Source organism: Berghia stephanieae, chromosome 4, assembly GCF_034508935.2.
Source record: "Berghia stephanieae isolate SIO BIC M18660-M18661 chromosome 4, UCSD_Bste_1.3, whole genome shotgun sequence".
NCBI lineage: Eukaryota > Metazoa > Mollusca > Gastropoda > Nudibranchia > Aeolidiidae > Berghia > Berghia stephanieae.
In genome coordinates this window covers 77249788-77275095 of record NC_088363.1, presented here as the reverse complement: position 1 = coordinate 77275095, position 25308 = coordinate 77249788, and the positions used below count along the sequence as shown (strand labels likewise).

At 34.3% G+C, this 25308-nt stretch overlaps 1 protein-coding gene across 1 annotated transcript in view; it reads left to right on the top strand.

Annotated features, from left to right (window-relative positions):
• LOC144971291 (uncharacterized) overlaps nt 1-22047 on the top strand; it is a 27781-nt gene extending 5734 nt beyond the window's left edge. The window contains exons 2-13 of the mRNA XM_078911908.1: nt 3125-3350; nt 6587-6694; nt 7950-8039; nt 8560-8669; nt 11209-11377; nt 12924-13091; nt 14085-14284; nt 14582-14711; nt 15325-15621; nt 16152-16265; nt 17463-17626; nt 18578-22047. Of these exons, the coding sequence (XP_078768034.1) occupies nt 3125-3350; nt 6587-6694; nt 7950-8039; nt 8560-8669; nt 11209-11377; nt 12924-13091; nt 14085-14284; nt 14582-14711; nt 15325-15621; nt 16152-16265; nt 17463-17626; nt 18578-18716 (1915 nt within the window). The 3' untranslated portion in view covers nt 18717-22047. The remainder of the gene's footprint in view (nt 1-3124; nt 3351-6586; nt 6695-7949; nt 8040-8559; nt 8670-11208; nt 11378-12923; nt 13092-14084; nt 14285-14581; nt 14712-15324; nt 15622-16151; nt 16266-17462; nt 17627-18577) is intronic.
• The last annotated feature ends 3261 nt before the right edge of the window (nt 22048-25308 follow it).

Here is a 25308-nt window from a genome sequence, read left to right as displayed (position 1 = left end):
ATTTTCAAATAAATCAAAAAACCTTAGCGTCATCATTGGTAAACATCTTTCCATAACAAGCTGCTACGTGAATAACACCATACAATCTATGTACATAGAAATGAATAAAATAAGCAAAATTCGTAATTTAATGTAGCAGAACTTTTAATTAATTCCCTTGTTGTATCTAAATTGTACTATTGTAACTCCCTGTGAGCGAAATTAGCTAAAGACAAAATATTTTTTTTTGTTCATCTTATTAGCTCATAATTTAGGCACCTTTTAAATTTAGTAAGAATGATGTCGCCTATATCATTCAGTATAAATGTACCAACAGATTTCGTTCCATTTCATGCTTTTCGTTTCCTATGACAAGGAAGATATTGATTTTAAAACAAAAAAGGTATGTGTGTTGTACGTGTTGGGGGCGGGGGAAGGGGGACATACCCTATTTCCCAGCTATTCTTAGGTTTAATTCACTATCACTCACTCACCCCAATATCGTTGTACAATGACAAAACCTTGATACACAATTAAAGTCTAATTTACAAGATAGCCAAAATCATCAATAAGCGTAAATTAAAGCTATTATGCTTAATAAAAATAGACTCATCTTGAAAAAGGAGTCAGGGTCTAAAAGATTGAGGAATAGTCTAATGTAGTAATATTATATCAGAGTCACGCCTACAAACTCGACGGAGATAATTTATTCATTCCCCTCACGCCAGGTCAACCACACTTAGCCTTGCCTCTCACTCGTCCGTGATGGCGAGTGCTCGCCCTCGCTGACGTAAAACGTTTGTCGATCGAGTTATTCGTATTTTGCTATATTCTTAACTGAGATACTGTTCTTTTGGTGAATACGGACGAGGCATTTTGCGTTGCGGTTAACCAGGGTGAACAGTATGTGAGACGGTCGTATAAGATACTGTCCTTTTGTTGGTTACAGGTAGAGTTATTTGCTTGGCTTTAACCAAGAAAGAACAGTATCTCAAAATATTACGCAACATATTACGTCAATGAAATCGCCGACTAACAGAAAAACGCAATTTATCATTAGCTATTATTTAATGTTAGAAGACTTCCACTATGTAATAAAATTAAAGAGTTATGAATGAAAAAACTAAATGTGTCGATTGCGGCAAACTGGTTGTATCTGGGTCAGCCCAGATACTGTCCTTTTGTTGGTTAGGGCAGTATTCGCAGTACTACTGCGAATAGAGGAAATAACTATAGAGGTGGCCTTTTTTTCCCCTCGTCTTCTTTCTACAGAGCGTTTCAAATGATAAATGTCCCATCCACCCCCCCCCCCCCCCTCTCTTTTAAAAAAAATAATTTATTTTTCTCTCTCTGATTCCCTTATAGCACATTGTCATATTTGTCCCCACTCCGATCTCAAAGTATATTCTAGAAAGAATAAATAATTAAATAGCTAACAAACAAAAATGTCCAGAGAGTGACCAAATCGTCAGATAGAGAAAAAAATACAATAAATATGATAAAAACAATTTTAAGAAATTCATTCTCAGAAATGGAACAAGGTCAAACAAAAAAGGAGAAAAGAAAAGACTCACTCAAAGCATTGGTGCCAGTTTTCTGGTTCATGCCGGAATTCTGGTTTCGTGATATCTCGAAGTCAAATACCTCCGGTTTCAGTGGGGGCTGAGTGATGGGCCCAAGCCGGTGTCCATCACTAAATTTCTGGTACTCTCTGTCTCTCTCTGTTCTTTGGCTCCCCTAGAGGTAGACAACTGCACCGTGAGTATTTCACTATGCATTATAAGTTGGTTTTAAAATCAAATTAATTTCCTCATTGTGTCAATATGTTTGCTGTGTAATCATTTAATAATGGTATAAAAACGCTGATGAAATAAGAGTAAAGTTTAGGTCACATTTTCAGTAGGAACATTTTCAGGTTTGGCAAAGTGTCGAGATTTTAGTTTTAGGTTTCAGCACTTCTTCCTGCTGGCATCCATGGCTCAAAGGAGAAAGGAATAGACTCACTCAAAAAAGAAAAAAAAAAAAGGGAGTGATCGGATTCGAACCTGTGCAGCTAAAAGGAACAAAATGAAGGGTGGTCTAACCTACTGAACTGTTTGTCGACACGATATCGGTGTATCTTAAAATTCATAATATATGAGCTAGAGAATTTCCCACCATCTTTGTTTCCTTGTTTTGATAGTTATTTTTATCTCTCATTCGAATAACATGTTGGATTTTGTGAAAGTGTGATAATAAATTGTATTGCTTTGAATTAAGAAGACAGGAAAAAAGCAGGTGTGGTCGGTTTTGGGGCGAATAACACCTTGGCCTTGGGATTCATCCGTGAAATAAACAAATTGCCAGCCATCATCAATATCCCCAAAATTGTGCTCAGAATGAACAAATTATAGAAACAAAAAGAAGATCAATAAAGTTAACGGGTAGGTAGGTAGTGAAAATTTTAATGGTTGGTGGACTATGAACCGATTTGATGATTGACAAGTTTCTTACTGGTTGAAGAAAGAAGGCGAATTGCCAGTTTGATGTTTCAGTTCAAAGAGTTAAAAACTTACATTTCATCGATCCATTTGCTTTTTTAAAAAAAAGCTGGATTTGGCATTTGAGCACTTTTTCATCTTACTCTCCAAAAAGAAAATTAATAACAATTTATAAAATAAAATGAAATCTGAGGAAATTGATTTACCATTATGAGATGATGATGGTGTCAAGCCTTAGGGAATTGAGAGGGAGGGGATGTTTCAAACAGCATCCATGTGTAATGTTTGATTTGTAACTTTCTGACAGTCATCAACACCAAAAACACCCATCAGAACATACAAGACAGCCATATGAATTGTCTTGACACAATGTTTTGATATCCCATGCTTAATTTTCCTTTGAAATCAGATCACGTCTCCCGACTTAAAGTCAACAATTTTTTTCTGGTCTCGTGATTTTGACTTTAATTGAATGCACTGTACTTATATTCATAGCTCGGATAACGCTGCCCTTATGGAAACAAATTCAGTTAATGTTCGTTTTTTTGCACAATGTTTGATTTATTGCCATTTTAAAAAAATCTGATTTTCCCTCAGTATTTTTTAATACAACATTATGTTAATTTTTGTTTTAAAAAGTGAAATATATTTTTGTTCCCTTACAGGTGTCATTACACATTGAAAAAGTTGTGGCATGTTGAAGTTAGTTCTTTCCCATTCTCAGCACCTCCTTTAGTCACTGATGTTGATGGAGATGGAGGTTTAGACATTGTCGTAGCTCCATTTGGAGAGACAGTCACAGTCATTGAAGGAGAGTCCGGAAAAAACCTACACAGTTCTGGTTGGCCTCATCAGAACCTTGATAAATCTGTTTACTCATCGCCATTGCAGGTTTGTTAAAAATAATAATAATAATAATGGTATAGATTTATAGTGCGCCAAACATCCCTTCATCAGGAGGGCTCTGGGTGCATAACATAGATTAACTTAATCATTAAGCCCTAACACAGTACACGAAGAACGCTAATTATACACATAATCAAAAGAAAGCCTGTCGGAATAAGAATAAGAGTGTTAGGCATTCTTTATGCATTTTGTTATTATTATGTGTTTTATGATTGTTTTGTTAAATTAAATGAGGTATTATAAATAAGATAAGTTTATCCTTTTATGAAGGCCATATGTTTTTCATCAATAATTTTGTCTCTTTAATTTTAAAATGCTTGTGAAGGAACATATGTTTGTACTTGTAGTGGAACTAAATTTATTATACAGCAAGGGGGATAATTATATGAGAAAAAATAATTTGTGTAATATTTTTTCACTTTCCTTTCAACTTTGAAAAATAAATGGGTTCTTATGGTTAATTGTGTTGTCAAAGTAGGTGAAAACAACCCAGGAATAGACGTCTGGAGGGTCCTTTCTTATCAATGACACACTCTGGTCTGCTCTGATATAAATTGTCCCGCTATTCCTTGGAGGAACTGTACGTTGAAACTCCCTCTCCTCCAGTACCTGATATAAAAGCAACACATAAGGACATAGTTGATGACAAGAGCAATGTTTTAAATATATTTGAGTACCACTGCTTTAAATATATTTGATTACGCTTTTGAGAAAATAAGGCTTATAATTCCATAAGAAAGACATTCTTCAGAACAACTGTTCACACTAACAACTGTTTTTTTGCTACATCACAGAGGTTCAAGTAGATGAGGATATGAAATAAATTAGCTTATGAATCTAATAAAAAGATATATACATATATACATCTAAAATCTCATTACAATTTTTTTGGGGAACATTTTGGATAGTTGTACAGCATTTTTTTCCCTTTCAATATATGTAATTGAGTACTTAGGTTTTATTACATATTTTATCCACATCGATTAGCAAACTCACAATTGCGCAGTAATTTCTCTCAAGCCTGTGTATCTTGCATTGTAATTAATCAAAATTTTCATACTGGAGAAAGTGCTTTTTGATCAGTTGGCCAGGCTCCACTGTTGCATCCTCCCGGAGAGTAGAGTGTAATGTTGTAGTGACAGTAATATTATAAGATAAGAGAGTGAATCAATACATTTAACATAAACTGCAATCAAACTTCAATTAGCAATTTATGTTCTTAAACAGCTAGAAATGTTCAGATTTGTATTGATATTATATTATCAACAATGTCCATGCGGCGAATTGGTCTTGTGGTACGACACTCGCTTTTGGATCAGATGGTCCTGGCTTTGAGCCTCATTTGACATAGTTGAGTCATTGGAAAAGGTTCTTTACTCACATTCTTTTACCATACTCATGCGTAAAATGAGTGTGTAATAATAATAATAATAATAATTCATTTATCATTCATTGGAATAGCTGCTCACCGAAATGTGACCAAAAAAGATGAGTTTTCAGTTTCTTTTTTAATGTTTTTATGGCTGTTGATTCTCTTATTTCTAAAGGCAATTTATTCCAAATTGTAGCGGCGGACCAAAAGCTTTTCATCTCGGCTTTAAGTCTAGTATTGGGTGTCTTTAGAGTTTTTGAATCGGAAGAAGATCGAAGACATTTTTACGGTTCATATATCTTAATGAGCTCTGTCAGATAAGAAGGGGCGCTGTTATCTAGACATTTATAAATTAATGTTGCTACTTTCTATTCTATACATTATATTCTAAATACTTTCAGGCCTTTTGATCTCTTGAATAGAATCATTTAAAAAATCGATTTAAGGAAAGGACAATTCATAAAAAAATTTACATAAAGTTATACTCTACTATAAGGAATAGATGTACACTAGAAATAGTAATATACTATACAAAACTATGATATTTTATGTTATGGTTTTGATTGTTTTGACTGACGGACAAATGAATTTTCCTCCTTATTGACAAATTGCCGTTATTATCACTGTTGAATGATACAAAAGCTGAGGCGGAAAAGGAGCTGGAGACAGGTGTTGGAAAGGAGGAGGTTAAGGGGAAGCAGATCTAAGACAGAGTATTTGTGCATCAGACAAAAGAGAGCAGGACCACCAATAAAGATAGGAAAAGAGGATGTGCCAGAGACAAACCAATTCAAATAGGTAGGAACCACTGTTCTAGGAGGTGGGGGTAATGAGATGGAGGTTAAGAAGAGGATCCAGACAGGCTGGAATAATTGGAGGAAGGTAACTGGAGTTATGTGTAACAAACAAATTCCACAAATCTGAAGGGAAAAACATATACGTGTGTTGTAAGAACAGCGATGTTGTATGGATTAGAGACAGCCGCTACAACAAAGAAACAAGAAGTTGAGGTGGCAGAAATGAGGATGTTGAGATGGTCACTTGGCTGGACAAGAAAATATAAAGTAAGAAATGAATGATTTCGAAGGTTGACTGAAGTGAAGAATGTATCAATAAAGATGAGAGAAGATAGATTGAAATGGTTCGGACATGTTAATGGACAAGAGAGGGGGAGTTTGTGGGAAATAAATTATTGGATATACAGTTAGTGGGAAAGAGAAAAAAGGGATGCCCAAAGACTAGATGGATGGATAGGGTAAAGGACGATATGAAAGAACTGGGCCTTGAGGAAGATGATGCTATGAACCGAGATGCATATTAATGTGGCATTCATTACGGCAACCCTGCAAAATGCGAGATAAGTTGAAAGAAGAAGAATGATGATGATAACATTGTATTTCTATAGCGCCCAGGCCAAGCATCCACTTAAAAGTGCTTTGCAGTGAATCACAATAAAATCAGACTCAAAAACAGACACACACACACACACACACACACACACACACACACACATGCATGGATGCACGTACAAAAAAGGTTATCAAAATAAAATAAATAAGAGAATTAGTCTCTTGTCCCCAATAGTCAATCCTCACCTCATGGAGAATAGCAGCTAAGTATTTATCATGTTCTAGCCATTGTGTGAAACCAGCAAAATTGGTTATAAAGGTATTGATAAACGAATCTGTAGTTTTTTTTGTTTTTTATTAAAAATTCTGGTGTTTTGTTTTAGGCATTTTCATATTCATTATTCTGCATTAATCATGTGAATCACTATGACAAAAAGAGCTATTTTTAGATGTGATATATATATCAAAATGCTTTGTATTTTCAAATAATTTTTTTCCAGTTTGATATTGATGGTGATGGGATTCAAGATGTCCTGATTATAACCTCTTCTGGGGAAGGATTGTTTTACTCGAAGATGGGTATTTCTCTCGTCAATTTCTCCTTTGCAGTAAGTAATGAGCAAGACTTATTGTAAAAGATGATTATTTTGATGTCCATGTTACCTTTTAATTTGTGGCAAAGGCATTAATTTCTACATTCATCATAAAGATAGATATATTTTGTTCCATTGATAAAACAATCAATAGTAGCATTTTGGTTTTCTAGGTTGATATGGTTTGTAAATCAAATACTTAAAAGTATGGATGTATCAGCCAGAGGTGACTTGTTAATTTTAATATGCCAGATTGTGATTTGTCTTATGAAATACTTACTTATTTGGGCTCTTAGCTCTTTGGAAGAGCATAGTATATCAAACGACTCCTCTCCGGCTCACTCTGTTCTGGGCTGCTTTTGTTGCTCTCTGCCAGCTAATTCCCATCTCATCTAGCTCTACCTCTGAGTTTCGCCTCCAACTACTGTATGGCGAGCCTGTCTTCCTTTTGCCTTGCGGGTTCCAGGTCAAGGATTGACCAGACAAGATCAGAAAGAAAGACCTGGGGGAGCGAGCTGGGCAGGATCCAGTGACAGAGCAGATTCTGCAGAGGAAGTGGGACTAGGTATGGCACACACAGAAGAAGCCAGAAACCAGCACCATACATCAATCTCTTATGAAATGACAAAATATTGGCTGCTTTAACCCATCAAAACATGAGCAAACAATACTTTGTGTTGGCATGAAGTCAGTGTAAATAATGACAATGACACCATGCCTTCATTCTGACATGGGACTTGCCCATCTATGACCGTCATGGTTTTGTAATCAAAATATTTTAATCTGACAACTCTCACCATAAAAAAAGATGCCGTCCTTTTTAGCACGAGGCTTGTGTGTCAACCTTCTGGTTAGCGAGCATGACAATGAGGTGGAGGTACTTGCATTGAATCAATACGAGTTAGTGGTTCCTCTCATTATATTGACTACAATCATTAAAAAAATTTTTATCAACCATTTTCCGCTCTTAACACTGGGAAAGAATTCTACGATAAGTAGTTGTGGAGTAAGGAGTGAAATATATAAGATCTTAACTGCAGAAAATATCTCTCTTTGCCCAAATGAAAAGCTCCGTGGAGTTCTCTTATGATGTTGGAAAATGTGTTGTCTATTAAAATTGAGTTAAAATTTTATTCAACACTTGAATCATAAATTTTGAGTTGATCAACTTATCACATTCATTAAAAAAACAAAACAACTATTTGAGCCATTAAAAAACAAACTGCGATATTTCATTTATGTTTTTTTGTTTTTTTTTTTTTGTTCTCAGATTCCATCTGCTTATGTGAAGGCAGACTGGTACAAAGAAAAATCAGTTGCTGATCACCTGACTGTTTCACAATTCGTGTCTGTGGACAGAGTATGTTGTTATAAGTGCTATACTAGTGCTGTTTATAATTATTGTGATTATTAGATAATGATAATAATAATAATAATAATAATAATAATAATAATAATAATAATAATAATAATAATAATAATAATGATAATAATAATAATAATTGTAAAATAATAATAATAATGATGTCGATGATGATGATGATTAGTGTTTTTATTAGTATTATTATCATTATTTTTTTTCTGATAGTTTTGAAATTATGATTAACCCGTAGATCTTAATTTTCTTCTTTTTTTTTTTATAACATACATTTTTGTCCTCGTTTAAAAGGATTCAGTATAGGCTTTTTATTAAAATTTAATTTGGTTCAATATTGTCTTTGTGGGAAATCCATCCAGAACAACCTGAAATGTGTTGCACAGGCTGATTATGCTCTTGTTAAATATACATGTTTATTTAATATGTTTAAAAGAAGGGATTATTGATGTTTGTAAGAATTTGATTATTCATATATATTATTTATTTTCCACATTTCAAATAGGAGCCTGGCCATGTACCTGTAGATCCTCATGTATTGAGTACACCTGTGCTTCAAAATATGAGATACCTTGTAATACCGGTCTCATTCTACTATAGTAGTGAGGATTATAGGTGCGATAACTAAAAATGTGACCTTTAGTCTTGAAACAGTATTATGTCAGGATGAAAAAGTGAATTTAGAATTAAAATTATAAGACATACGAACTTTGGGTCTCCTAAAATGTGAGATATTATTTCTATTCTTTACCATGAAGAATAGATATTATCCCCAATTTTCATATCTGTGGCTTAGAATTTCAATTTCTACCACCAGTTCATCCTGGTATAATACAGCTGTGAGGCGGTGGGTCACAAATTGTTATGGAATTAGATTTGTTCTTGATATTGTTACATGAAGAATTGGCTGATTTATGGATTTAAATTTATATTGGATTGAGAGTCAAATATTCAGTGGATGTAGAGAACAAAAGTGTGATGTCAAAATACTGGTTCCAATACCATTGGAAGTGTAAAACCACTGTTTTGGAGGACTGATATTACATACCTTGTATATCCTCTGGTTTCAAAGTGATCGCATCTCATTTTCTAGTCCAAATAAATGCTGATCGTCAATAAAGATCGTCTATCCTCGCTCTTATTCGTCACGTAATCCTCAGTATCTGCCTATACATCCTGTTACTAAAACCGTTATGCCACCTTATGATTTGATATGTAATCTATTCATTTATTATTATTATTAGTCCTCGGAAGGAATGGTTACATACACACTTCCAAGGATTTTGGAAGTGGAAAAGTAGAAGGTGTGACGTCATGACTTTCCCTCCCTATTAGGAATACAAAACAAACAGGTTGATGTATTGTGGTTTTCATGTCATAAAGTTATATTTTAAAAAAGTAGTTCTTCAGAGACATCAGTCCCATGGAGCAGGAGTTTATCCCAGTTTCTATAACATGAAATGGACAATAGCAATTACTCACTACTCTCTGGACAGGATGCTAGTCTATCGCAGAAAACTTACAGCCAGATCTAACTGACCCAGTTACTCAGTCACTGCTGGGTGGGCAGGGGAGTGGGGAAAAAATTTCGACTTCATCTGGGATTGATCTCAGACTCTTTGATTGTGAAGCGGGTGATCCACCAATTGAGCTATCATGACCCCCATATATTACTAATGACTATGTGAATTTGTAAATTTTTGTACAAGGAGAATGGGATAGCCATTGATTCTGTGTACAACACACTATAAGGACAACTCTTTTAAAGAATATTTCTAAGGACTCTGTGATCTCTACAAGGGAACAAAGCAACCCAAATCATACAGCTTATAAAAACAATAAGACACACTGGTGGGATATCCATTTTGTATGTATGGCTATGAGATCTTTTAATTGGAAGGTCCAAGGTTCGAGTTCTGCTTAGAGGGGCACATAGTTGTATCCTTGAAAAAGACTTTACTCATATTACCTCATCGTACTCAGGTGTAAAATGAATACCTGACTGTTAACAGCATTGCCTCTGTCTGAAAAAAAAAATTGTAATATCACCTAACAGGCCTTGTGTCTCGTTCTAATGTTAAATGTTGCTATTGGCAAGGGACTCCTTTGAGAATGTTTAGTGGATGTTGCGCTATAGATGGAAGGATCTTGTCGTCATCAGCTCTTTCTATTTGTTTTTTGACAGCCATTTTAATGAATCACTAAATTCTATAAATCAATCCATATATGTTTAAGTTTACACATAGTTTTGTGCGTTGGTATGTAGTTATATCCAGTGAGTTTTTTAGCATCAATATAAATGCTCAAGTATGTATGGATACTTAGATATTTTAAGTCTAAGATCAGGCAACAACTGTATTCCCTAAAACTAAATACAGCCTGAATAAATTTTAAGTAATATGCTGTTTTGTTTAGCACAGCTACCCAGCTATAGCTGCCTCAGGGATGAATTACAAAGACGAGGAGTAAAATAAAATACGTTAGTTCACAATTACATCAACTATTACAATACCAATACCCTCAAGCTCAATTTAAATTCTTAATGATAATAAAAGAAGTATGACTTTGACATTGAGTCTACATAATGACAAGCTCCGGTGTGTTTGGTTAAAATTTCACTGAAGCAGGTCTGCGAAAGATTAAATTTCAATTTTCTTGACACATGAATGAATCAAAGTTTTGATTTAAATAGCACACCATAAGTTTACCAACCACATTCAAATATGCGCCTCAAAAGAATGACTTGATTTTTAATGGTTAAATCAAATTCTGTCACCAATAACCATCAAAGAATCGGGTATGAAAATGCAAAGTTCCTAAAAGTAATACTGCTCATCTTTAGTTGTCAGCAAATATCAACTGTATGAAATAAGTTATGTAATTACTGACTAATAAATAAATGTTTCCTATGGCTGAATAGGAATAACAATTTTCACAAACTAAATTTTAATTAATACAAAAATCACTAAGAATAATTTCCTCCCTCTTTCCTTGAAAAATGTGATTGAAAATGATGAGGATTGAATATTGTCATCTTTTTGGACAAATAATCCATTGTCTCGACAGAAGTCAATGCTTATCAACATTGATAAATTTACGAGATGCTGCAGCTACTAGGCAATATTATAATTTTATTTCACACTATTTATTACAGTGATCCACACAAAGCCACACCATGGGGCAAAGAAGACATAAAAAACAAGTTCTATGTAACAGCTGTCGCAACTCTAGATTTGGTTGAATTTCGATCTATTATTTCAAAGAAATCAAAGAGCAGTGGTAACTCGCTCTTCTTGAAAATAATGTTTTTGGAATTACATCAGGTAATCAATCCTTTTGAAAGAAATTTCTTCTAAAAATTGTGTTTGTGAATGTATTTGGTAGATTTTTTATCATAATGGTAAGAACTATTCCTTATCATATGTTATTTTAAAAATAGGCTTTTGGTATCAATCTACTGCTGTTTTTCCCCTCTTTTTTTCTTTGTGTATTTGGTGGGGGAAGGGTAGGGGTACTCTTTGAGTAACCTGAAGTTCTTGTGTTAAATGATTTGTTGAAATATTCTTTTCTTTTTCAACTACACCATTTTTTTTTTTAGTGTTCGTGTTATTGGGAATAATCATTCATTTCAGTGTAGTGTATTATCCTTGAATCTTTTAAGTTGAACTAGAATTTGACTTCATCATTTGAAAATGTCACACAGTTTCACTTTGCAATGACATATAACAAATTATCAGTATTATCACTTTGATATAAACTTTGATTTATGTGAGGTGATCTGACAAAACCAGCTGGATGTCGCCCAAGCTAGTTTTGAGATATGAGTGAATTAAGGTGAAAAATCGTTATCTGCATTGGCTTCGGCTTTGACTTTAGCACAGTCTCAGTCACAGATGAAGTACCGTCTGTCATTCATCCTGATGGGTTAGATGCAATGAGACAGTGGTATTTGTCTAATGAATTGGATTGAATTTCCATTGATGAAAATGTTCAGGATCTGGTTTTTCCATTACCCTCTTGTCCTAGAGTAGTTAAGGAGCAATTGGATAGTGAGGAAGGAGTTGCACATCACCCTCCTCCAGTCATGCAGCCAAGAAGGGGAGAAAAAAAAAAAGGGGGGGGGGGGGGGGGGGGGGAAAGAAATTCTAAATCTTTTTAATTTGTTGTGTGCTATATAGTGCTATTGTGATGATGATTTAACTGTATTTTAAACAATTTGCAATTAATATGTCCTCTGTTTTAAAATTTCAAATGTGAAATATTTGGGTCCTAATTAAGATAATTACAAAATTCAAAGCTGCATTTTGTTCAGAAATAGTCCTCAATGCAGTTATGTAATAAAATTGGAATTGTATTTTTTCGACATCTCACACATTTTGTCAGATCACCACACGTATAGAAGCAAAACGGTGTTGGTGAATCGGATTAGTGCATAGATGCCTGGAAAATACTCAATGTCACCACCATTCTCCCCTCAATTATGATAAGATTGAATAACTAAGCCATTAGCATTTTAACCTGATGTAATCTACAAACATCACAAATAATGCACTTTTTATAGTAAAGTTAAAATGGGTATAGATTTAGAATTTTCAATTTAACTTGACAAACAATCAGTAAGAGTTTTACAGAGCCGTATCGCTTTGTATGTCTTGTTAAAATAGTCAATGGGGGTGTTTTAGTAAATTTAGATTTAAAAGGCTCCATTTGATTATTTTCTATTTTTTTCCTCCACTATATTTTACTGGCCTCATAAAGAAAAAATTCCTAATTATAAATATCATATTCATATGCTCTATACAGAGGAATAGTGAAATGATAGTTTTCTGCATTTTGAATTAAACTGTCCATATTTTGTAATACTCTTAGACTCCTGTATTTGGATTGTTCACTCCAACGGTTATAAACTTGGATGGAGAGCCAAGTGATCCTGTAATAATACACGGATCCAGCTCAGGCAGTTTGTTTGTCCTGGAAATGACTAGTGGGAAACATCGTAATGGATTTCCAAAAGATTTTGGATCCATTTCAGGAAGAGTAAGGACATTTTTGTTGTATTATTTTATAAAAATAAGCATGGGCCGATGCTTTCACATTTTCACATAAATGTTGAAAGGAATAAATATGATAAGCCAAATGTCATAATGACGAGTTAAATAATTATAAATCTTTATTCCACCTTTGTGAGAAAATTAATAATAATAATAATAATAATAATAATAATAATAATAATAATAATAATAATAATAATAATAATAATAAATACTTTATTCATCCAAAAAAAATGGAAATTCGTTTACAGACGTGGCATGCATGAAAATGTATAAACATAAAAAATATACAACCATGAACCAATAGCAACACTTTATATATTAATTTGATAAATTGATAACCTGAATACATTCAGCAAAGAAGATGATTAATATGTTTGAAGTGATGAATTGGGGGAAAATATGGTTACTGATGTAATGAATTATTTTCATTTATTTTTCTTCTTTGAATACTGACAATGGTTAATTAACACTTTGAAGTCGGGTGTCATTTATGAACAAAATTGAGCACTTGTGACAGTTGCAAGGCAATAATGCATATAAGTTATGAGACCTATAGGTCTTTTTTTTGTGATGTTCGCCACTAGAATACTCCAATAATATATTTTTTGGAAAAACTAAGGAAAATATTCATTTTTATCAGTTTATGTCAGTTGTAAAACCAAAAACTGGTGACCTAGTTCCAATAGAATAGCAGAAATAGTTTCGCAAAGGTTAAAAATAGTGTGGACAGAATATCAAGTTTGTCCACACTTTTTTTGACTCTTTAAAAAACTATAACTGCTATAATCAACCTTTTGGCATAGCCTCATATAGACTTTGGAGACGGAATTTTTTAGAATCATACCTAGACATCAACTTTTCATACATTCCTTGTTTATTCTATTCACTTTTTTGTTTTGTTTATATTTTTACACTTTATTAGGAATTGAAATTATACAAACACCAAGTAATGTACATGTCTTGATGAACTGTATAGGTATCTGCAGCGGACATAGATGGAGATGGCGTCTTAGAGCTGTTCGTCATCAACACGTCTGGGACTGTTTCTTGCGTGGACTCTAAAACTGGTCAAAACAAATGGACTACCAAAATTGATGGCTCTAGTTTTCCTGGTAGTCGTGCTATTGACGTGGATCTGGATGGCCATTTAGACATTGTGTTGACTACTGACACTGGGTAGGTAAAAAAAAATATGCTTCCATCAGGTTTAAACAAGAAATTAAAATATACTAAAATGATAAAACAAGTTAATAAATCCTAAAGAAAATATAGGTTTGAGGTCAATGTCTTAGCCATTTATTGTTGGTTTTTTTTTTGTTTTTTTTTTTTTTATCAATGAAAATGTGCACATTTTACCTTATTCTGCTCAAGTATGAATTTGATATGAAACTAACACAATCACTTTGCATATTAACAGGTGCTCCACTGGTGGAAATATTACAATTATATTTATTATTCTCTCTTTTTATGAAGGGAAGTCTTTGCTCTTTATGGAAATAATGGTTCAGTGATACCACATTACCCGTACAAGGCTGGTAGTAAGATCTATGGTGGCATTCTGGTGACTAAATTGAATAGGAATAAACGAGGACCTCTCGGTTTGGTAAGATGTTTGAAGCATTTTGATATAATGTGACTTATTGATCGGTCATCATGTAAGGTTTGACAGTGAAGTAATCTTTCCGAGCCAGTTGGCCCAGGGAGCCAGAGTTTAACCTGGTTTCTATGAAGTGAAATGGACAATAGCAATTTCTTGTTACCCTCTTGATAGAACACTAGTCTATCGCAAAGTACTTTCCAACAGATCTAAAAAACCCAGCTCTCCAATCACTGCTGGGTGGGGCTGGAAAAAAATCTTGACTTCACCCAGGATCAATCTCTGTCCCTTTGCATGTGAGCAGGGTGCTCTACCAATTGAGCTATAATAACCCCCAGACAGTGAAGTAACAAGATAAAAATTGTTTGAATACACAGCTGTGCTTTTCTTGGTATTTATTCATCATGCATTCAAGTAACTGTAAGAAGGAGGCCACTCATTTCCATTTTCTTAAAAAGCATCTTGCTCTTAATGCAAGAGATTTATTGAGAAGTTTGAAGCTACATAAATTTGTCTAAAATATCATTCAAAAATGTTTATTTACTCATTTTAAATTCGAATCTGTGAGCTTGTAAAATTGTGACACTTTTTAGCTATGTTTAATATCCTTTGCCATTAGGTATTCTTATCTGAAGATGGTAATCTCCACATCTTGGCAAGTGATCACAGTTGTTCATCTAAATTCTCCATTGGCGATTCATCATTGGTTGATATAGTGTCAAATGACATTGTGTTGATGAATCAAGGCTTGGAGTTGTTAGTGGCGACTACAGATGGCAGTTTGATTTGTCTTGGATCTGGTGTAGAATCGAAGCCTGATGAACTGGTTGACAAAGATGTGAGATTATCACATCGTAAATTTATTTACCCAAGAGACGCTTTACCCCAAAATGATTTTGTCTCCTTTCACAGCAAGGTGAGTTGATATTTTAAGAAGTTATAGAGGAACTGATAAGACTGGAGAGGTTTTCAAAATGACCAGCATGGCAGTGAATCCAAAATATCAGTGTTATGCATTAAATTATAACTCAAATATACTGAATATTGACTCTTAATCCTGACGATTTCAAATGTAATGAAGCTCCTTATTTATGTACTTTGAGTTTCGTTCCCAAAGGATGATCTCCTATGTTAGTGTATATTTAAGGAAAAGGTCGATTAAGAAGTTTTAATCATTGCCACAAGTAAATTGAAGTATTTGTTGCTTTTTCACTCCAAGAAAAAAAAATGCAATGTTTGTTACTCTGAAAGTAGAGGAAAGAACAATAGTTTGGTCGGAAATTAAATTGAGCACCATTTTCCCTTGTGACTTACACGATGAGGAGAACTGTAATTATGAGAATTATGAAAAATTGTTTGGATTGAAACAATCGGAGCCAATTAAAAATTACAATTCGTTTATGAGTTTTGCGTCAACTTACATTTTAAAATATTTTCATTCTACAGCCTGATATTTTCATTGAAGACACCACTAGGACTTTGAAAGAGGTCACTGGCAATGCTTTCTATTTGGATTTCTCTGTCCAAAATCTTAATCACAAAAGCAGATATAATTTGAGGGTATGTAAATGTTTTCCTTTGAAAGGATATTTTTAATAGATCTAATTCATTCATGCACTTTAAGGTCTTGTAACTACTTACATAGTTACCCAGTGTGCGGCTATGTGGTCTTGTGGTATGATAATCACCTTCTGATCAGAAGGTCTTGGGTTTAAATCCCTCTCTGAGCGGCACATAGAGTCCATGGAAAAGGCTCTTTATTCAAATTCTCTCATCATAATCAGGTATAAAATGAGTATCTGGCCGTTAACAGTATTGTCTCTGTGAGGAAAAGAAATGTAATATTGCCCAACAAGCTTCGTGTATTATCCTACATGTCGTAACCTGTTGGCTAGGGACTCTTTGTAAAGCACTTTGTGCGTGTTTTGTGGATGTTAAGCTTTATAATTGTTCAATTTAAAAAAAAAAAAGAAATATAAATCCACCATAATTTAACAATTGTGCAACATTTTATTGAAATCTATACGCAAGAAATTAAAATGTGATTTTAAAAATTAAAGTTACACAGAAAAACTGAATATCAAGATTGCACATAAGTGGGGTGCAAGTTTGTCAGCATCATTTATAGTTACTTATTTATGGCTTTTAAAAATTTACTAGGGAAAGTAGATGAACATAAGAACAATCAAATTATTATAATTCCCTTGTTTACATTTGTGTCATTGGTTTTTAACTTTGAACTCAGTCCTGAGAACATTTGAAAAATTTAGCACAGAATGTGAAATGTGTGCAATTTAGAAGTGATTCTATATACTTTTTTGACATGCCTCACAAAAATACCAATATATCAATTTACCAATAAATTTTTTGCACACCATTGCCAAATATCGGAAGTTTGTATTAAATTTTGAAACTTTTTTACTGAAACTCCAAATAAGAAATTGTCAAAGATCAGGCCCACTTTTATCGAGCGCCCAATTTTAACAGCTATCCATTTGTCCAACTTATGAAATTGATTTTTGGAATTGGAGAGACATACAAGTTCCCTTATCCTATTTTATTAAATACATCATGAGGTGAATATTGTGTTTGTCCTTTGAATTCTTTTTAATTTTAAAAAAAAATTTTTTTGCAAACCAACTATTATCAACATTACTAGTATATCTCAACAGGTCTTTTTGAATAGTTTTACTGTTTAAGAATTTAATTTATTTAAAATTTAACAAAGACAAACTTTTTCAATTCAAATCCTTGCAGGTTTATTTAGGCAATGACTTAGTGTATCGTATTGAACGAGAACTACCTTCATCACTTCCAGGCTGGTTGAAGATTTCAACCCCAGACCAGCCTGGGGAAGGAAAGGTCACTATAGTCCTGAGTGATCAACATGGTTTTTCATACAGTGATTCTGTTTATCTCAGGTAGGTGAGATGGTGACTCCTTCAGACTGTCTATTAAAGTTAACTCGTGACTATCAGAAGCTGTGGACAGCTAAGCAGTCTCAATATAGCAAATAATATTCAAACCACGGAATGTGTAGTTGTATTGTGTATATTTAAGACACCACCTTATTTACTGTCTTTAATGTCACAATACTTTCTTTATTTTCCCATCAGGTCATGTTGAACATTTCAATACATTTCAATTTCATTTAGTACCAGTCATGTGTTCGGTGCATTTTCGTAAAAGTACTCCTACAATATCCATCAATACCTATAGTCTGGTACCTTTTCACACCTTAGTTTAATTGGATAATGTATGTTAAGTGTCTTACACAGGTCCAGAGTTAACATTGTCACTGGCCACACTCAATATTGTTTTATCATATCGCTGTACATACTTGCCAAATCGGACTCCTGGTGGTTGTGACAAATCTTCTGGCCCTCATAAGGATGACATTTTAGAAGCATGAAATTTTCGTCCAGATGTTCTAATACAAATTTTCATTTTGATACTTAAAATTATAGTATTAGTAATAATGATGATGATGAAGTTGATGATGATGATGATTATTATTATTATTATTATTGTCATTTATATCATTTTTGTCATGATTACTATTAATAATATTATTATTATTATCATCATCATCATCATCATCATCAGTATTATTATTATTATTGTTATTATAATAATAATAATAATAATAATTATTATTATTATTATAATAATAACATTAATATATATTATTATTATTATATTATTATTATATATTATAATATAATATTATTATTATTATTATTGATAATATTTTTATTTTTATCATTATAATTATAATAATTTTTATTTTTCATGCGATAGGTTTCATTTGTTTTGTGAGACATATTAAAATTTGCTCTAACACGCATTCCCTTCAAAATCTCCATCTCTAGGTTCAACAAACTCATCCTATTGGATCTTCAATGGCTTGTTGCAACTCCATTTATTGCCATGGTCATCATACTGCTTGTGAATCATGGATTTCCAGCCAAAGATCTTCTTCCTGTTACTTTTCCATTCAAGTCAAAATGATCTCCGTTGTATGGATCAAATTTTAAAAACAAAGAAAAAAATACATTTTTTACAGAGGCAGCATTTTGGGTACAATTGAGTCCATCTTCATCGAGACTTTGGTTGGAATAAACCCGTACAGGAAACTTGGTTCGAATTAAATGAATCTTTATAAATTGGGATTTCAGAAAGAAAATCCATCGTTTATGAAGAAGGTGGTGGCCCATACCAGAACGAACCGGTTATTGTTCTTAGAGCATACCATACAGTGGAAATATTTAATTTCTCTTCATGAGAAAGACAGATCAAGTTTGTATTTGAGAGAGAGAAAGAGAGAGAGAGAGAGAGAGAGAGACTATAAATAGGGTAGTGAGAGAGAAGTGGGGGGGGGGGGGGACATGCTTCAGTATGCTTTTTTAAAATAAATTTTTGAAAATGTTATTTAATTCTTATCTTACATTTTATCCTACCACATTCATTAAGTTCAGTTGTTATTAAGAAGTATACTAGATAAGGGGATGGCTGATGGATGTGACATTAGGGTCTCCTCTGTCCCCTGATCATACATGTACTCAACCTTTCTTTGTGTAGCTTTGCACACATTTTGTCAACATACTCAGGGGTATAGCCTACTGGAAATCAATAGCATTGTGTCTGTCAAAAGACAATTGTCATTGTGCCTTTCAAGTGTCATGTCTCATGTAATATGTTCAGAATTACTATTGGATTGAGACCTCTTGCAAAGCCCTTCGAGAATATAATATTGTGAATTTTGACAATCTATGTTCATTATTTGGTTAGAGGTTAGGTTTTAGATAAAGCAGTGAATTGGCGAGGGGTGGGATTGGAAGGTAACAAATTATCACTGTAACTATTACAGTGGTACTTTAAGTTTAACAGCATCGGAAATAATGAGAGCTAGATAATAACGAGACTTTTTCAAATCCTCATTTTATCCCCCTCTATTTTGATTAGACTTGTTATAATGAAAAAGAGCGATTCAGACTTTGGGAATAATGAGAACTTAATCTAAAATAAACAGCAAAAATGCATGTTTATTTATTAACAAACATCACAATCACTCGTGTAAAGCGGTATCGGTCGTGCTGCAATAGGATAGCTGTTACAATCAGTATGGCTGATATACGTGCAGATACTTAAGTGACCTTCCAAGATGATCACCCCTCCAAATTGCAAGGTTGCCAAGTTTCCATATATTTACGGAATTCAATATGTTAAAACACCTCAGTATATTTTCCATTATGTTGCCTTTATGTGGGTTATGCTGGTTTAATTTACACTGGGAATCTGTTTTTAATTCTGATGTGGCTAAATTCAAGATGTACTTCACTGACGGTTGCATGAGAGTTTGGCTTTGTGACAAAGAACGGTTTGGAAATAATTTTGTCAAGGAGACTGATTGCTTTTGTTGAATACACAAAAGACTTCAGTGAGCTGGCTGTTTATGCCAAATTAGATATGGGTTCAATTGCAAAAGATTATGCAACTTGATTGCAGTTCTGTTGGGCAAAGAAAACTGTTTTTTTATTTATTTATTAATTTTTTTAAAGTAGCCATTCGGCCCATGTGCCGGAGTGTATCCCGGTTTCTATAGCGTGAAATGGATAAAAGCTATTGCTTGCTATCCTTTGGATAGGACGCTAGTCTATTGCAAAGTACTTTCTGCCAAATCTAACAGACTCAGCTACCCATTCACTGTTGGGTGGACAGGGGGGTCAGCAGCTACCCATTCACTGTTGGGTGGACAGGGGGGTCAGCAGCTACCCATTCACTGTTGGGTGGACAGGGGGGTCAGCAGCTACCCATTCACTGTTGGGTGGACAGGGGGGTCAGAAAAAAATCTCGACTGCACCCGGGATCAATCTAGGTCCCTTTGGGTGTGAAGCGAGTGCTCTACCAACTGAGCTATCGGGACCCCCTATTCAAACTGTTCTTCAACCTAAAGTGAAGCGGGTCATCTTCTTGTGTCAGTTTGGATGTGCGTGTAAAGATTGCTCGATAGACTCAGCGCGCATGTTCAACGATTCAAGGAAAATATGATGGGTGCATCGGCACAAAGACCGAATCAATAGCAAGATGTGCCAGAACATTTCAAAGAAACTTGCTGGGGTGACCGCTGACTCAGTTTCAAACTATTTTGATGAATTGGCATAGACACTGAAAGGAGTGCCACCCGAGAACATAATAAATTACTATGAATATGAAACAAACCTTACCTATGATTATGATCCGGGACGCAGCCTATGATGATTTTCAAACAGTACCAGATACCAGAGACGATACTTAACAGCAGAAAATCCTCTACAACTACGAGTCTCATGCCTGTGGGAACTGCAATGGGGGAGGTTCTGCCGCTCAACATTGTTTACAAAAACGAACACATTTGGGACATGTGGAAGCAGAGTGGTCCCAAAGGAACTCAATCCAACCATTCGAAGTCAGGATGTCTGCTTCAGTGACTGGCTTTGGCTTCACCACTGTAGGTGGCATGATGGGAAGAAAGTGTTAATTGGTGACAGTTTGTCCTTCCATTTTAATGACCATATGCTTTGCAAGGACAAGATTAAAAGAAAATAATAATAAAATTCCCTTTATTCATCCCATAGGGGACATTTGTTTCTTGGATCTATTCCAAAGGGAGAGTGGAATAACCCAGGCGTCAGCTGCAGTGCAGCGCTGCAATTTGAGCTAGGGCAAGGTGACTTGCGCAAGGGCACACAGCGCAGTGGCGGGTGATCGAACTCGGTATCACTGAGCCACGCTGCCTTTGCGTGTCTAGCCCCCAATGCCCCACATTTGTGTCAGCTCCTGGATGCGACCTTCTTTGGTGATGAAAAGAAAATGGAGAGCAATTTTCATGGACTGAAAGCAGTCAGACAGGAAGACAGTTGCCAAAGGATGAATTGGATTCAATAGTCTGATGTCACGTCGCCCAGCAACGGAGGCCATAATGGTTCTCAAAGAAAATCTGTACTTTTTATTCTTCATGCTGGCTAGAACTTTTCATGTCTTGTGATCAGAATGTGTAAAAGTCAAAACATGATCAGATTTATGCTCGTCGGAGAAATATTTCATAAAGGCGTCCGCCATTGTTCTGATAGTTTAGAGTCAGTTACTAAGTTACCATGCGTCATTACGAGGGAAGTGATGTTACAACTGTTGAAGCGTATTCCCATAGCCTACCTTAATCGCACATGCGCAATAAATCAATGATGACATCATACTACCGAAATCCAGGCCTGCCTACAGTTCACTTTTGTAAGATTGTATGCTTTTTCCCTCAGGTTGTTCATTTTTTTCATGAAAATAAAAACATGTGTAGTTATTTTAATTGTTTCTCATTAGTTTTCTTGGCATTCTTCATGCTTCCTACAATTTTAACAATTAATAATTGTTGTGTTTGATAGATTTAGGAGTTTATTTGCATTGCTCCATAATTTTATTTTGAAGTTTTCCTGAAGTTCCTGAAATTTTTCAACCACACAAAATTGATACAAGAATTATTTAAATCCAATGTTACTCAATGGCACAGAGTGAGATGATTAAAGGTTAGATTTTCAAATTGTACACTTTTTCTCCAAATTTTACTCTTTTTGACAAGCAATCTTACACCTTATCTTGTGTAGAGGTTGGCAGCGCACCCATGTGATTTTAACATTCCATGATCATTTTTGACTCGGCAATGACACGCGCAACTGCGGTAAGATAATCAGTCATAAACAGATCTATACTTTTGATTTCATTTTGTATGATTTTTAGTACATTCAGCCGCGATTTTTTTAACAGAAGGACCGTAAGTCAACAAAAGTTTGTGATGTAGACAAAAGTGAAAACAAATTGAATGTAGTAAAACTAGCTAAAATGATTTGAGACTATATAAGTATAACATTAATCTTTGTTTATTATCTTTAGTTTTACCTATTTGATTCATTTTATATACTTTCTGTGTATGTTACTGCGCTAAAATGGTGCCAATCAAAATGATTTTTAGTTCTCATTTTATCTAATTTATAGTTTAAAAAGTAATAAAGCCACATCATTGGTTTTGGTACTATTAGACAGTTTATTCAATTCTGTAGAACATTCTAAAATTTATAATCAAATAATCGAAAAACTCTTCTTTTGTGTCAATTTATGAGATTATATGAAATAGGTCCTGAGGCCCCTATCCCCAATAACCCCAAAGAGGAATCAGAATACAAAAATAGCAGAATTTGAGACCAAAAAGCGGAATCAAATTATCTTTATGGACTATGACATGCTTTGCTGCAGATAATGTAATAGATTGTTTTTGTTTTTAATGGTTTTACGGCGCTTGCAATACATTAAGGTCATATCAGCGCCAGTAAAAAGGGAGAAAATGGGAAAGCAAAAAGTTCGAGAATTCAACTAAAGCACCCAAGAAAAGGTAAGACAAAGGGGAATTGGTTCAAATAGGAAACAGATGTAGATTCCAAGAGCACACTATCAAAGTACTTCGTTTGAGATCACCTAAAAGTCTCATCCCGACACAAGCACAGGTCCCCACTAAGAGGAACCCACTCAAATGTTTACAAATTATATATAACACATAAACAAAACATAATACAGTTCATAACAGAGAGATGATTTACAAGGAAAAAAATAGCATCTCCCAAAACTAACTATACATTTGACTGTTTCCCCTCAGCCAGGACAAAACCAAGTAATCTCATTCCAAGACAAAGACAGAAAGCCAATAGAAAACATATATAGGGGGATAGAAGAGACAATAATAAGTACCTCCCTGCCCACTATGGGAGGTCGGGAACCCCATCCAGTAACGTAATAGACAATTCAAAAGTACTCAAAATGATACAATATGAAATGTGTAAAAATGTGTAGATTGAATTAGAGACCAAAAAGGGGGTCAAATAATAATAACAATATCAGAGGACACAGGCCCTGCTACTGCCAGTCTCAGAGCAAAGCATTGAATGGATGGATTTAGCCTTGACAGGATCCCCTTATGGTAAGGATTTTACTTGCTGGTTTTAGTCACCCCGTACCTGATTGACTAAAACAACTAAAACAAGCGCCCCTTTTCCCCACCTGATCACAGAGGATGACTTCAATGAGCCAAAATTTTTAATGGATTTGAAAATACGATTCCTCCCCACAATTCAAGATCATAATAATAAGTATATGTAAATTATTAACAAAACAATGCAATAAACCTGTCTGAAAGACGTGAGGTCTTAGACATCCCAGTCTACGGTATTAAAAGCCCCATCCAGGCACAAGCAATAGAATCAAGGAATGAAGGATACACTGAGATGTTTACAAAAATATACAATGTACAAAACTAATAATTGTAATAGGTTATAACAGTAACAGAGAGACGATTTACACGGGAAAATAAATATCTCAAAAAAAGGTACTAGTACTATACATTTGACTGTATCCCTCCCTCCTCGGTAAGGATCCCCTCCAGGACCAGGAAAAAAAACAGAGTAATCTCAATCAAGACAGAGAGCAATATGGAAAGGGAAAAGAGTTATAGGGGATAGAAGACCCCACCCATCCACAAGATAAGCGGTAGATATCTTGATGAAAACTTTAAAAAACATACATTACACTCATTACATATAAACAATAAAAGTTAAAGTAACAATAGCTGTCATATCATTGCCAACATGATTTATTTACATTTCCCATACTTACAATACATGAACAAACATGGATAAATGCTGCCTTTGAAATTCGATTGTATACAATGTAATAAGAAAAATATGTATAAGTATAGCGCTGCAGAAAATGAACAAACCCTCATATGAATCAATACAAATAATGTACTATGAGCAGGACTCACAAAGGTAACTTCCAACAATTCATAAAATGTCAAATTAATATTCGATTAACACAAAAAAAAAAAGGAAGAAAAAGAATGAAGGAACAATAGATGAATAGCACATTTTCCTATCATTAAATGTACTCATTCCCATTTCCATTAAGATTCTGTCATATTTCTGATAAAACTGGTAGGTTAATCAAACGAGGCCCTTGTAAGACTAAAATAACTCGTCATGGGTAAGAATAAGTACATTAAAATTAGATATATTGACCACTACTACATGCTCGTATCCCAGGAAAGTTATTACACTATCTCAATACTTTAAATTCATTTCATATGAGGAGAGTGCTACCCAAGAGGAAGCAAACCAAGTTCAATCCCATTGTGGATTCAATCAATATCATAAACTTCACACTTGCAGAGAAAACTGCAACACATAGTGAGCCATCTGTTGATTTCCAGATCAGGTCATGCAACACCAAACTAAATTCAGGCTTTCTTGTGCCACCTTTAATATTTTCTCCCACTCTTCTCTAGGAGACTCAACAGGACTACAAAAGAATGGTACATGATGAGTTTGACCCATCTGTCTGCCAAAACTTGCTGCCCTCAACGAAGCATGTCAAAAAAAAAAAAAAAAAAACAAGTAGAAAAAATTATTTTCATCATGGCTACATGATCTGCTGAGATTTATTTTTCTCCATGGTCATGGTACTGAATGTACACCTAAAAGCTAATGGTAACTTAACTTTTGATAATTAAATTTCATGGGAAAAGATC